Raw genomic sequence first — 14753 nt, forward strand, 5'->3', positions numbered from 1 at the left:
CTCTATTATAAGCTGCACCACCATTCAGTCAGCCTAGTAGCACAGTTATTTGGGTTATGTGCCCCCCCATTCCATTTCCCAAGCTCCTTGAGGTGCCTCAGTTCTTTCTGCATCCATCATAACACTACCTAACACTACCTTGAGCATAATAGGTGCTCAAATGATGTCAGTGGAATTGAAAAAAACGCAGCCAACAAATAACTACTGTAAATTATTTACTATGTTGACAAAGACATCTAACATATAAAGACTAATAGGGCTGATAATACAATACAAATATTTCCCAGAGAATCCTTATGCCATACGTTCAGATATGTTTTTCAGTGCAACCCTACAGAACAGTCTATTGAACATCAATATGAACATAAAGTAATTCACCTAACACCGGAAAAAATAAAAGGGGATTAGTCTTATCCATCTCCCTTTTGAAGTTCACCTGCATAAGTAATAAGGAAACTGAACTTAATGAACCACAGTATTCCAAACCAGGTCACAGGAGAGTCCCCAACCATCCTGTTCCTATTTCCTGATTGGTCTGACCTCCAAACATTATGGTGCCCAGCTTTTCACGCTCTCCTTTAAAACCCAACTCATGATCTCCTTTAAAACATCTTCCGAGGTGAGCTTTTTCTTAAAAACTGACTTCCAGAACTTTCTAGGAAAATTACAAACACGGCACCCCACTTTTAAATATCTTCCGAAAGACTTAGCTCAAAAAAAAAGAAACCCAGTTTTCGGAAAAGTCCCGTTATAGTTACACTTCGAATTAAATGTGGGCCATTAACATGCACAAGTGGAAGTTAACACTACAGCGTAACTCTCCTAGCAGAGTAGGTTTAAACAGACATGTGCACGAATTTTAGAGAGCTCCTGCACTTTCAGAATGCGCATCTTTCAAATGAAGATTGCTTTTAAAACCTAGAATAGATGAAAAACCAAACCTGCTTACACTTCACAGGGACATTTCCTCCGCACCACGCTGGCAAAGCAGCAAACCAGAGGCCACCTGGGCAGCGACCCCGACCCTCGGCCTCCAAACCCCGGCGTCCACTGGCCACAGGCGTCCCGAAGTCCAGTTCCCCACTAGTTTGCTTCCAGCCTAGCCCGCGGCCACTTCCACGTCGCTGCGACCCACACGCCTCCTCAGCGGTTTAAATCCGCTCTTCACTCACCCCCCCCCCCACACACACATACACACGTTACCACTCACCCACACACACACACGATGTTACCAGACATCACCACACATACACACACACACACACACACACACACACACACACACACACGATGTTACCAGACACTCACCCCCCCCCCCCCACACACACGATGTTACCAGACCCGGGACAACCAAGGGACCAGGCAGGGAGGGGGCGAGCTCTTGCGAGCCAGAAGAGCTGACGCTCCTCGTTCCCGCCCCGCCCGGCACCCACCTGCAGGCCGCGAGACCGGGGCCGGCGGTGGCGGCGCCCCGTCCTCGCCAAAGACGAGTTTAAAGTCGAGCTCGTCGTGGGCGCCACAGTTTGCAGTAGTCATCGGCGTGGCCCAGGGTGCTGCGGCTCCTCCTCAGGCGGCGGCGGCGGCGGCGGCGGCTCCTCAGCGCCGCTTCATGCCGGGCCGCGCCGGCCAGGAGGTTGCAGCTCCGCAGCAAACTTTCCGGGCGGGGACCGCGACGTCGAGCGTTCCGTTCCGAACTCTAAAACTGGCCGCGCGCCGAACCGCACCAGGAGCCGCCACCACTGCCAGTCGTCGATGCCCAAGCTGCCACGGTCGCCTTAGACGATATTCCCCGCCCCCCTACAGCGGCCGCTACCGGCGCGCTCCCGCGCCGTGCCGCGAGGCCGGTCCCGCCCCCTACCGCGCGCCCATCTGACCCGGCCGCCCATAGGCCACTGGCACCGCGGACGAGCCCGATGGCCCCGCCCCCTCACCGGCCTACCGCGTGACTCCCTCTCCAGGAGAAGGAAGTCACGTGAATATGGAGAGCCAGATAGCCCTACTACCTCTTGGGAGTCGTAGTTTGCATCAACTCCTTCTAAGCCAGGACCCGGTACCAGGGTGTGAGGTCGATAGCCCTCTAATTATATTGAGGGGCCCACCACCGGCCAGAGATCCCTTGCCTTATTAGGCAGGCCCGACGTTGGGGAAGGGGCGTCAAGAGCCTTGGGGTTAAGGGTGCGGTGACACGCGGCTGCAGTGTTATTCCTGCCTGGCTGGGTTTGGGGAAGGTAAAAGCGCCCCGGAGGGTTACGTGGACATCACTCACTCCCTGAACCCTTTACCCCAGCCTTAATGGCGGAGTCTCGAGAAGGCTGGGACTGGGTCGGGCTTCCAGCTAAGGTGGGGCGGAGCCGGAGGAAACCTGGGTTGCGCAACGAGGCCCAAGTCTGAGCTACCAGTCGCTGCAGACCCACCCTTGCGGGGCGGGGCCCGCGCTTTGCTGGCTGAGCCTTTGTCTGCTCGCCGTCAGCCGGCCTGGCAGCTGCTCCTTCGAGGACAGCCGGCGCATTCGAGGCCTCGGCAAAGCCTCCGGGGCAGGGTCTGTCCGTGCTATAAGTCAGGCCGACTGAACGGGAAAACCCCGTCGTGAACTCGCACCATTCAACGGGCTCTGTGACCTCTGCATCCCGGCGCACATCGGTTAAAGCGGGAGGGATTGTGTTACACAAACTGAGTGGTTGTTAGGGGGGAGGAAATGACACTGCGTCAGAACAGTTTCACTCTCTGCCCCTCCCCAGCGGGCCCGTCTTGCCTGGAGACTACCCAAGGTGCCTCCTCCTGGGCCCTGGGGTGGAGGCTGGGCCCAGGGACGCTGAGCCTGGCTTGTTTACTTAGGGCTCCTCCAAGGCACAGGGTGGACGGAGAGCTGGAAGAGGTGGCGGTGACCAACTCCCCTAGCTCTAGGCTGCGAAGGGCACAGCATCCCTAGAAGTGTGTTGCCAGAGGAACCAAGTTGCTATGTCTCAGAAACTTGGGTGCAGGTGCAAGAGCCCAGGCACATCCCACGCTGTCCACAAAAGCCGCTGGAAGAGGGCAAGGTGGAGCACCCTCCAGAGATGTCTCAATATGTGGACTGACAACCTGAGGTACCAGGGAGCCCTAGGGAAAGCCCAACTAGGCCTAGGGTCAGGAGGACAGGGAACGTACAGAGCCGTTGACACGTTTATCTTGGACTGGTTCACCCCTGAGGTCAGAAAACTTTTCCTGCCCTGTGCTCTGTACCCATACCTGTGCTGGACCTGGGGAGGCAGAGATAAATTAATCTCCCTTCAGGCATCAGGGAGAGGAGGCAAGCAAATCTATAATCACTGTGCAAAGAGATTAGGGCTGTGCCAAGAGCTCAGAGAAGGCTTATAATCTCCCAGGCTGCAGGTGTCCACAAGGCTAAGTAAGAATTGGAGAGATGGGCAAGAAGTGAGAAAGATGGTTCCAGGCAGAGAACAGATTTCCAAAGACTTGGAGACCAGAGAGTACACGCAGTGAACAGAAGCCAACGGTAAAGCCAGATGAAGGAGCAGGGTACTGCAAGCCACTGCAAGGTATCTGAACTTTATCCTGAGTGCAGGAGGGAGCCACAAAAGGGTTTCCAGCAGGAGACTTCCATGTTCAGAATTCTGAATCTCTGGATTGGAGTGGGGGAGGGGAAGGTTAGAGGCAGAAGGAGATAACAGTAGTCAAGGAGAGGGAGCAAATGGTATTAAGTGGGTGAAATAGCCTTCCAATAAGCAGTCCTGCCTTCAAAGGATATCCAACCTTGAGGGCCTAAGCGTGGAATTTAGAGCCCAAACTCCACACTAACTTTACAGCTTTCGGCCCCAGGCAGATGGTTGGTCTGCCAATTAGTACTACATGTAACATGACCCTTAGTATAGTAAAAGGCCCCAGAAGCTTAGCCAGCTCACCTCTCCTCCTCATAAAACGATGCAGTTTTGGGATGTGTGCCCCCTACCACCCCCCCACAATACCTCCCAGGATATCATCTGGATGGAGAAAATGGACCTTCATCTAACCCCTCTGCCCTCAACACATGACTTTACCTGAACCAGGGGCTCAGCCAGCCAGGCCAGGGGGGAAGGCAAGAGGGAGATCATGGGCCCGTCAGCCCCACCACTGGGAGGGGACCAGAGAAGCTATAGGTGGCTTGAAAAATTCACCCATTCATCAAATGCTTAGCGATGCATCTGTGTTCCCAGCTACCATGCACCTGGAGAACACTTAAAAGGGCTCATGTCTTGGGGAAGGTTTCTGCTCTGGAGGAAACTGAGAATCCTAACCTGGAGTGATGAGGGCTGAGGCAGGGGGTGGGCACCAACTGCAGGAAGAGTGTTACCACCTTTGTAAGAAAGGCAGCAGTGGCTGGGAGCTCTGCAGGCTGTGACGAATCAATACACAGACATCAGTATACAAACTCTCTCCACCCCTTTTCCTTAGCCAGGTCCAGGACCTCCCCCATAAGCTCCTCGTCAGGTCAGCTCCAAAGCTCTCTTAGGTGGCAGGAGGCCATCTGACTCACCTCCAGCCTTCTGAGAGCCCTGTGAAACCAGGAGGCCCAGGGACCCAATGCAACAGATAGAACCCTAGACTTGGCCAGGCTGGTAGACAAGGACTGTGTGGGTCCCCTCTCCCTCCTGTGTGCATGCCAGCCAGGCTCGAGACTGAGGAAAACCATCCCTTTCATCAGCTGCCACAGGCCTGGCCCTGAATTCTCATCGCTGAAGGCTCTCCTGTGGCCTCTTGAGCCATGGAATGGTACAGCTTAGCTCAGTCCAGCCCCCCTTGTTCCACATTAGGGCAAATAGGAGCCTTGGAGGAAAGTCAGAGTTTAGAAAAGATCCTCCTCTCCATGGCACACATCCCCCCAACACAAGCTCTTGTTTGATTTTTCCTCTGTGCCTGCTCCCTACCCCCATGCCCAGGCTGGCCAGAGGGGACACAAGGAGTGCCCTTGAGCAGTTCTCAATCTGGGCAGAGGCGATATGACCAGCCAACTACAATCGAAGAAAGTTAGTTGCTGAAGTCAGCACATGGTGCTGAGAAGACAGGGTCAGCACTTTGTCCTCAAGCGCTAGGCTGAGGAGTTTGGACTTGATCCAGGGGGCAACAGAGAGCCATGGAGGAGTTCTGAGCAGGAGTGACACCTGGAAGGACTGAGTATGCAGGACTGCAGGGGCAAGAGATGACCCACCCATCTTTGCACCAAGTCCAGTCTGCTTGCTGTGGCCTTCGGAAGACCTGCCACCCTCTCCAGCCTTGTCCCTCCCTCTTGTGCTCATATGAAAACCATGTGTCCCCAAAATATGATGAGCTAGGAGGAAGTCCTCAATCAGGGTGGCTGGAATGGATGGATAAGTATGGTGGTTACCAGACCAGAGAGGGGTTTGGGCATCTAAGTGGCCTGAGTTTGAGGTGGGCATGATGAGAACAGTGGGTGGAGCTTTCAGACCTGACTGGGCCCTCCCAGTTGGTCCCAGCTCTTAGGCAGGTCTCTCTGAGACCAGGGCAGGCATCACTGAGGTGTGCTAAAGCGAGACCATTTGAGGGCCAACATATTCAGCCAGGATTTTGCCAGACGTCCTCAGTCAAGGAACACACACTAGCCCCTCCCCACCTGCTCCCCTGTGACTAACCCTTTCCCCACTACTTTTCCTGGGCCTTCAAAGTCCCCACACTCTAAACTCTATCTTAGCGACTGACCTCTACCCCTGCCTTTCCTTCCCCATAGCCCAGAAATGAACGTGACCCCTCCAGAGAAGGGGCTTGCCCAGGGAAACCACACTGGTGGGAGAAGAGGTCTGAGGACAGAGCCCAACCCCAACAGGGAAGTGGATCTTAAGACTTGGTACCTGGCCCACACAGGGTCCTCCCACAAGTTCTGACTAGCTCAGGATGCCTGAGGGGTCCACTGGGGCCAATCTGTCTGTCCTGTTCCAGTTGGGGTATGAGGAAAGGCAAAGGGGGCATTTTGACTGAAACAGTTTTTTGTAAGAAAAATCAAATAAATTGTGCCTAAAGTTTGATGGCTGAGACTGAACCAAGCCTCAGTCTCTCTCCTGGGTGGGGCTCCTTCTCTGGAAGCACTGGTCTGGGAAGTTAGTTAGGGCAGCCTCGGTATGGAGTGACCCCATTAGCTGCACAGTGCCGCTATCATAGGGCGAGACTATCCTCCAGCCAGCCTCGAGCAGGAAGAGAACAGCTGATCCCACTCAGAGAAGGGCCCTTGGGCCCAGCAAGAACTAGAAGTGACTTGCCCAAGGTCAAAGAGTGATGGGCTCTGGGAGGCCACTGGTATTGGTATCCTTATCTGCAAACAGAAGAGCAAGTATGGGTGCATGGAGGGGCTGCTCCGGGACTGAGACAGGGGCCTTACCTGCCCAACCCCTGATTCAGGTCATCAGGGCTGGAGGTACTGACTGGCACAGGGGCCTGACCCTGAGTAGATGGGAGAAACAAGGCCTTGACCCAGAGGGGAATCCCCCCCTCCTCACAGAGCTTTGAAAAGGGGAGGAAAAGCAGCATGTTTACAGCTGAGGAAGCAGAGGCGGTGCTGGGCAGGGACCTTTGGTCAGAACGCCCCTCCCAGTAAGTGGGCGGTGGCGGTGCGGGGAGGCCCCATAAGATGTGGTAGCTGTTTGTTTGCTTCTCACTGCCAGAAGGAAATTAAAGAGAATCTGCCACTTCCTTCCGGCCCGAACGGGATGGTGGGGGGGGGGAAGGGGGGATGGGCAGTGGCATGGCCGGGCAATCACAAGGGCCCCAAATTGCTGCCATCAGCAGTCTCCAGTGTCCTCTGCTCAGAGCAGACACCTCACAGGTCTGAGCTCTAGCTGGGGTCAGACCCAGCACCCCGCCTCACCTGAGCTGGTCCCTTACTAGCGCACCAGATACCCTAATCGTTCCCCCAGACTCCATATCACCTCTCATCAGGAAAGCCAACTGACGGCCAGTACCTCAGGTTTACCATCAGGAGAATGGGCTTCTTGGACTTTCCTGGCTCAACTCAAGTCCAGTGAGCATTAAAGGTGATAACCAACCCACCACCTCCATCTAGACTCATAAGGATGGGTAGGAGAAATGTTTTAGAAAGCCCCAGCTCTGCACAGAGGGTGGAAGCAGAATAATTATGCCAGGACATCTGTCCATGTGTAAAGGTGCCAGGCTGAAGCAACCAGCCATGGGTAAGGGTGAAGGGTCTTTATTGCACTGTACCAATGTCAGGTTGGGGAGGTGCCACCTGAAAAGCTCCTGTTTTCAAAGAAAATACTGAGGTCACTGGGAACTTGGCTCTGCTACTCAGACCCACCAAAGGAGATGGGCACTCTGGGGATCCCTTGGCCTGTGCTCCAGGCTGCTGGCCCAGGCCAGAACCTCGTAATTCCTGTCAGCACTGGCAGCAAATTGTCCAGTGGCACCTGGCTGATGCTCTGCACCCATAGCCATCCTAGGGCCAGGCCCAGGGAGGGGCTGACCAGGGTAGGGACGGGAGTCACCAGCCTTCCAGGGGGCTCTCTTTACCACTTGCCAAGGCTAAAAAGGGCTTCTTGCACAGCTCCCCAGGCAGGACTGGCTCCTGAGCTCTGGGGTCCCCAGTGTCTTGGTCAGGGGCCTCCCGCTTGCGCTTGTGCAAGGAGGGACCCTCCTCACGCAGCCGACCCTCAGGGAGGCCCTGGCTCCGCAGACAGACGATGGCTGCAGCCTGCTCCGCCAGTTTCTTGGACTTGTCCCTAGGCAGATGAGGCATGGGGCAATAAGGCAGGGAGACAGGCAGACTGGTTACAGGACTAGAGTCTGGGAGGCCTGACTCTACACGCCCTTGGCAGAGATTCTGACAAAACTAGGGAAGGGGTCATCACCCAGGGATGCCACTGCCCAGGTACACCATCCCCCTAACCCTCCCAGGCCAATGCGAGGATCAGGCCCTGTTGCAAGCCTCATGCCCACTGATAAGGAAACTCACCACAAGGTGGACTGGTACTTTTGTTCAGCAACAGTGACAACAGAACAGAAGAGGCGATCCAGGGGCCGTTGAACCTGGTACAGAGAGAGAAAAGGAAACAGGGATGGCTGCATGAGAGCAAGAGGGCCAAGCCCTGGAGGGAAGTACTTCCCACCTAAATCAAATGAAGGCTACCTGTATCATACGCTCCTCCCCAGCAGAAGTGCCTAGTGCATCTTCCAGGGAAGAAACGTAGATACACAAACAGTCAGTGACATTCCAGTGTGTCAGGAGTTCTGTCATGGACCTAAGCAAAGGTCCGTCAGAGCCCTTAGCTGCATGTGACTATGGAGCTTCCTCCTACTGACATCTGGGTGGGCCAGGTCCCCCAAAATGAGAAGGAGTTCACCAGATGGCAAAGCGGTGAGAGGGGACAAGGACTGGGGCAAAGAAGGTACACCTGGCAGAGCGACCAGGTGATGTGGCGGACAGAGAGCTGAGTGGATGTGACCTGAAGCAGAAAGACACATGGGGGTCTCATGCTCTGGGCTGAGGTAGTAGGGCTTGATCCCAAAGGTGCTGAAGAGCTGATGAGGACGTGAGCAAGGGGGACAGAAGCAAATTCGTTTTGGAAAAGTCACTCTGGCAGAAGGGAACCCAAGGCCCAGAAGATACAAGCTTGGAGGTCAGAAGGCCAGTCCAAAAGAGACTAGGCAACCTAAACAGGCCATGGGGACCAAAGAAAGTGAAGCAAGACCATCTCAAAGTTTCCCCTGAGGGGCCCCAGACATGGGGCCCAATTCTGTGCCCCATTGGCTGAGGCCTGGTCCAAAAACATGTCAGTCTAACTTTTAGGTTTGAGCATCCTTCCTAAGCCAATTGGCCCTCTCCAGAGAAGTCTCTCCTGCCTAAGCAATGCCACTGGAAGGGACTGGCTGAAGCAGCCTCTTACTTAGGCCTCTAGTTCAGTTTTATGAAAGTGACCAGAACTAGACAACAGGTCCACTGTCAAAGGGAAGGAGCTAGAAGGCAAAGAAGGCAAAGCCAGGCTCCAGCCAAGCAGTCTGGAGTGCACATACGAGCCGTGGGTGGACTGGGGGTGGTGGCACTAGCTGTGGGAGTGCTGTGGGCTGGATGCAGGGCAGGCCACAGGCAGGAACTCACCGTTTCATACACAGGCTGTGCCAACTTCTCCCTCCGGCACCACTCCAGCAGGCACATCTTGGGGGTGATCTGGGGTGAGTATGCTCTCCTAGGGAAGGAGGGAAAGGTGTCAGGGCCCACCTACCATGAGAACTCCATTCCTCAGCAGGGGCCCTACTCAGTTCCTGGTAGGAGCTGCAGGAACTGAGACAGCAAACTCCTGCCTTCGGACTCCTGCACCTATTCCCTTGAGCTCCCATTTCTGTCCCACCAGTGGCTTGGGGCCTCAATTCTACCTAAAGGGAAGATGGGCTTCAGTTGTTTGGGGAATTGGAATGGGAAGTGAACTCCAGCACTCTGAGCTCCAGCCTGGAAAACAGCCTTCAACAGCCAAGAAGGAAGGTACAATTTGCCTCTCAAGACAATATCAGGAGGGAGTGGGTGGGAGTGGGGACACAGGCGGCCATACAGTGGTCTCAGGATCTAGCTCAGGGCCCACCCTGATTATGTCCACCAAGTGTCAGGGTGATCCGCTGCTGCCTTGGGCACAGTGGACTCCAGTTTCAGAGTCAGGCCATGTTCTAGCTTCCCACCAGGAGCTCTCCCTGGATATGACTGCCCAACAGCTGTGCCTACATCCCTCCTCCCAAGACTGCCAGACAAGACTAACTCCTGGTCTGGCCCTGGGGACCCCAGAAAGGTTCAGATTCCAGATCACAGAGACAAGGATGAGGGCCCCATTCAAAGCTGAGTCACAGTCTGAGGCAATAATTGGCCTGAGGCTATTTCTGCCTAGAGAGGGCACCACAGGGCTAGCGAGGGGCAGTGAGGGTAGGCTGCTTAGCCAGGTGAGGGTTCAGGTCCTGCTGCTATTCTGGAGCTCCCTGCAGGCAGCTAATTCCTGAGGGCCAAGGAGAAAACACAGACTTTGAGGAACAGAGGGGACAAGTCTCCCCAGCCTGAGTTGTGGGAAGGGGTGGGTCAGGAAAAAGGTATAGTTTAGTCACCCTTGGGAAAGCATGCGCAACCCTGACAGCACTGCCTGGGCTTTCAGCGACTGTCTTCTCCAAAGTGCCTTCTTTGGGTTGCTGAAAACTGAGAACAAGCATCCAAACCAAGGAGATGTGTGGTCCCTAAGCTTGGCATTAACCATGGACGGCAGCCAGCTTGCTGGCCCAGTCAGACCTGAGGACACTGGCCCTGGCCCAAGCTGAGGCCGAGCTGGAGACCTACCGGTCAAACTTGACAGCCATCTTAATGATACCAGAGGTATCTTCAGCTGGCTCCTCCACCTCCTCCGGGCTCCTGGCCAAGAGTTTGCCCCGCCGGGCATCCAGCTCTCGTGTGGTCTCCTCATAGAAGGCACCAAGGCCAAAGGCCTCACTATGAAGGGACAAGCAGAGTAGGGGAAGCCCCTTAGTGGAGCCAGCATTCAGGAAACTACTGCAGGAGCCCAGGGCCCCACGACTGAGAAATGCCCCCCACATATACCCAAACACCACCAGGGCCTAGCCATCAGAAGGTGCTTTCTACACACCCCTGTGATCAGCCTGAACTGACAGATGGAGAATGAATGCAGGTCCCTGAGCATGAGCACTGGAGGGCAGGCTGGGCTGGGTGGAGTAGATTCCAAAGGCCACCTGCAGCCTCTCTTCTGAGGAGGAACACACAGGCAGGTGTCCCTAGCCAGCAGTGAGTGAGTTGAGCTATACTGACCAAGCGCTGGGGGTATGCACAGCCTTGTCCTCATGCAGGCCCGTGGGAGGAAGACATGGAGGCCTGACCACACACAGGCCAAGCCTAAACTGAGGTACCAGCCAGAGCTACAAAGTGATACTCTTGAGAGTTATCCTCTTGAGTTCACAAGATACTTGGGTCGAGCTGGTTAAGCTACATGGGCTAGGGACAGAATGAATACCACAAGCCCAGGGTGAGGAGGAAGGTTCAGGCAAGGCTCTTCCCTCTAGGAAGCATCTTAAGGGCTGGAGGACATTCATGAAGATGGCTGCCTGAGGGAAGCCTAGTCCAGAAAGGCTTCTCTGGAGGAAGGAGAGTATAGAGAGCTAATGTGCGGGGGAGACAGCATTCAGGCAGGAGACCCTGTACAAGCACAGGCAGACAGGGAGCTGTGGGAACAGGCACTAGACCAGGTTGTGAGGGGCCCCAAATGTCAACCACCTGAGCTGTAGCTCTACCAGATCTAGAGGATCAAGGGGTGGCCTCTCAGACTGCAAAGGGATGGGGTGTGGGTGCCGGCTCAGGCCAGGGGCTCCATTCTACAACCCCAACTCTCCTAACCATTGGATCTTGGTGGCCTGGCATGTGACAGATCTGTTACCAGGAAAGCCCCTTCCTCCCCAGGGATTCCCAAGCCCAGCCCTCACCTTCCTCCATCCTACTAGTGCACTAGTTCCCGAAATTCTGCTGCTGAGATCAGTCCAGGGATGGCAAGTTCTAAAGATTTGAAAGTACCCCCTTCTGTGAGGCAAAGCTGTACCACCTCCCCACTCCAGCACATCCACCTCCAGAAGCTGTGTCCTGGGTCCCCTCGTAGAGTCAGCTTAGGGCTCAGGGTCAAGTCTGGGTAATGTCTGCAAGGACAGATGAACAGCCCATTGCCCCTCTCACCAAATTTCCTGGGAAGACTGGGCGGCATGGAGCAACCTCCCCTGGGGCGACTCCAGATGTTCTCGTAGCATCTGGCACAAGCAGTACTTGGTGTTGGTGTAGTGGTTGTCATACTGCACAGCCTGAGAGAAGAACTGCCATGAGCCCCCCTGCTGCCCAGGCAGGCTCTGAGGCCTGAGCTCTGCTCTGATGGCAGGAAAAGGGGCTCCAAGGGGGCATCAGAGGGGCCTGCAGCCGAGGCAGTGTGACCCCATAAAAGAGCCCTCTCCATCTTGGCGATCTACTCCTCTAGTTAGTGGCACAATGCTTGGGGGTCACAACTGAGACCCACAGTCAGGAGCACACTCCACTGGACAGCCTGACTAAGGTCCACATGCGCCTGGAGCTCCTCCTGCATCAGCTACCACAGAGGACCTGTTGCCGAGCATCTTCCAAGGCAGGGAGTGGGGAACAGCCAAGTTCTGGTGTGGCAGGACCAGCCCCGGGACAGGGGTGAGATTCTTCTACCCCTTATAACCATGGTGAGTGCCTGCCCCTCCCACATCTTAAACAGCCTGTCTCTAATTTCTCCCAACATGGGAAAAGCCCAGCACCATTGACCAAGCATGTTTGCACATGTTACTTGTCACTTCATTGAGCTAAACAAGTAGTTACCACTACTCAGACTGGGAAATGCAGGCTCAGGGAGGCCAGACAACTGCCCAGGGATACCCAGTGGAAGTCGGCCTGGCTGGGGCAGGCAGGAGAGCAGTGGGTAAAGGGTGCCTCAGCCCCCCAGAACCCTCTCCCCGTCTCGCCCCCTATCAAATCTTCTAATACCTCCAGCAAGGCCTATGTCTTCAGTGCCTTGGAGGTGCGACCACATGTTCAGGACAAAGAAGGGATACGTGGGTAAGCCACGGCCAGCAGCAAGGCCTTGATTCAGCTTGTTTGGGACAGAAGGCACCTGGCTGGACCAGAAGCAGCCCTGCCTATGCTTGAAAGCTGCTCCCTTTCTCTGGCCCAACACACCCCCTTGAGGAGTTGCCAAGGGACAGGCTGAGAAGGAAGGATAACATCACCTTTCAGCCAGTGAGCAAGCTTGGCACCACTACTAAACGTGCCTTCCCTGCCACAGACCTGCCAACTGGCCGACCTAGACTGAGCTAAGCCCCCCTTGCCTCTGGTTGACCCAGGCCATTGGAGAGCCAACCTGCCCAAGAGGACACCCAGAACCAAGAGGATGAAGGCTGCAGCATCAAGCAGAAGAGGCTCCAGAACAGAGGCTGCCCAGCTCTGGGCACAGGCCTCAGGGCCTCCGACCACCCCCAGCTTGCACAGCCCTGGGGACACCCACATGTCATGGCAGCCACAACTGCCCATGGCAGCCTGAGGATCTGAGAAGCTCCTGACCCCCCAGGTGGGTAGGAGCTCCAGGACTGAAGAGGAGGGTGGAAGTCTGCTCAGGGTGAGGGCTGCACTCTCTGCTCAGGCCCAACTCACTGAGGAATTTGAGGACCACTCACTATCTTTGCCGACAGACATGCACAGCTGGTCAGAGTCTCACAGGGTGCCGGGGCAGTGCCAAGGAAATAGTGCAGGTGTCAAAAACCTCCTTTACAGGGAAATGCCCGGGCACTACCATCAAACCCCGGGTGAGAAGAAAAAGCTATTACCTGAGGAGAGGGTCAAAGTTAGGCTATTTCCTAAGTCAGAGGCTAAAGCATTCTAGGAATTAGCAAGAGAAGACTTTTAGAAGTGACTATGACTGACGACCAGTTGACACGTCTTTACGGAGAGAACCTGTCCTCACAACAGCTACAATGGCTCCTCCTGGCTGTGGCTCCTCTGGTGCCAACCCACTGGCATGAGTGACCCAGACACCACTGTCATTGTGCATGCGTGTGTATGTGTAGGGGGGCAGGGGGTGACAGAGACTAAGAGAAAGATATCATGTGTTTGGGGCCGCAACAGCATCCTGGATCCAGAAGCCCTTGCTATGACCCTCACACCTTGAAAGCTTTAGAAGGGGGCAATGATAGGGCCATGCCTCCCCAGCACCCTGCTCTTCACATTGCAGCCAGGGAAACCCAATGCTATGCTACACTAAAAAGAAAAGGAGAGGGACTTCCTTGGTGGCACAGTGGTTAAGAATCTGCCTGCCAATGCAGGGGACACGGGTTTGAGCCCTGGTCCGGGAAGATCCCACATGCCACGGAGCAACTAAGCCCGTGCGCCACAACTACTGAGCCTGCGCTCTAGAGCCTGCAAGCCACAACTACTGAGTCTGTGAGCCACAACTACTAAAGCCCGCGCACCTAGAGCCCACGCTCTGCAACAAGAGAAGCCACCGCAATGAGAAGCCTGCGCACCGCAACGAAGAGTAGCCCCCGCTCGCCGCAACTAGAGAAAGCCCGCACACAGCAACGAAGACCCAACGCAGCCAAAAATAAATAAATAAATAAATAATAAATTTTTTAAAAAAGAAAAGAAAAGGAGAGCTGCTGGGGGCTGGGGGCTCACCCAAAGCACTTTCTGCAGCAATGTGGCAGACAGTGAGAAATGTTTGTTTTGAAATAGTGCATAGACATACGTATCTGATGTACTTCTGCATGACCTCCTCCAAGGGTCGTGGACCCTCCTTGAGGAAGATGGATGGGTTCCACATGGCCGCTCGGGCCACCATCACTGAAGAGGCTGCCGTGGCTTGTCGAAAGTCCTCTATATCCAAATATCCTTGGATGTGGTCGTGAGATCCTCCACTGAAAAGCAACAGTGGGGTGAGGGGTATCCCCATCCTTGTACAAGCAATTTCAGAAAAAGGCAACTCCTAAATCTGCCACTTATTCAGTGTGTGGCTTTGGCCAAGTCCTTCAGCTATGAGAGCTTCGGGACACTGGAGATTATAACACACACCCCACTGTGGGGTCAGGAGCACCAAGTGAGATAACAAAATAAAGCAGTCCAAACCGTGCCTGGCACTTAAGAGGTACTCCAGAGCGTTTACCTTCCTTCCCCCTCCTCCCGAACAGTGGCTAAAGCCGGCCCACATCCGAAGGGCGGGGTCTGT

General features: G+C 55.0%; 2 protein-coding genes across 14 annotated transcripts in view; both read right to left on the bottom strand.

Annotated features, from left to right (window-relative positions):
- NFATC3 (nuclear factor of activated T cells 3) overlaps positions 1-7051 on the bottom strand; it is a 139653-nt gene extending 132602 nt beyond the window's left edge. For 3 of the 7 annotated variants that reach the window (XR_004523198.2, XM_033844119.2, XM_033844120.2), the window contains exon 1: positions 1434-1840. Coding sequence is in view for 5 of the 7 variants with exons in the window: in XM_033844119.2 (XP_033700010.1) it covers positions 1434-1536 (103 nt within the window). In the remaining 2 variants the exon portion in view is untranslated. Of the gene's footprint in view, positions 1-1433 lie in introns of all 7 variants that reach the window. The other 4 variants (XR_004523199.2, XM_033844121.2, XM_033844118.2 and 1 more) reach the window with 3 other exon arrangements.
- Positions 7052-7176: 125 nt separating this feature from the next.
- DUS2 (dihydrouridine synthase 2) overlaps positions 7177-14753 on the bottom strand; it is a 41405-nt gene continuing 33828 nt past the window's right edge. For all 7 annotated transcript variants that reach the window (XM_073796368.1, XM_033844126.2, XM_073796366.1 and 4 more), the window contains 6 exons: positions 14277-14445; positions 11705-11826; positions 10310-10459; positions 9098-9185; positions 7955-8028; positions 7177-7721 (listed from right to left, as the gene is read on the bottom strand). In XM_073796368.1, the coding sequence (XP_073652469.1) occupies positions 7484-7721; positions 7955-8028; positions 9098-9185; positions 10310-10459; positions 11705-11826; positions 14277-14445 (841 nt within the window). In that variant the 3' untranslated portion in view covers positions 7177-7483. The remainder of the gene's footprint in view (positions 7722-7954; positions 8029-9097; positions 9186-10309; positions 10460-11704; positions 11827-14276; positions 14446-14753) is intronic.

This window comes from Tursiops truncatus, chromosome 19 (genome assembly GCF_011762595.2).
Source record: "Tursiops truncatus isolate mTurTru1 chromosome 19, mTurTru1.mat.Y, whole genome shotgun sequence".
NCBI classification, from domain to species: domain Eukaryota; kingdom Metazoa; phylum Chordata; class Mammalia; order Artiodactyla; family Delphinidae; genus Tursiops; species Tursiops truncatus.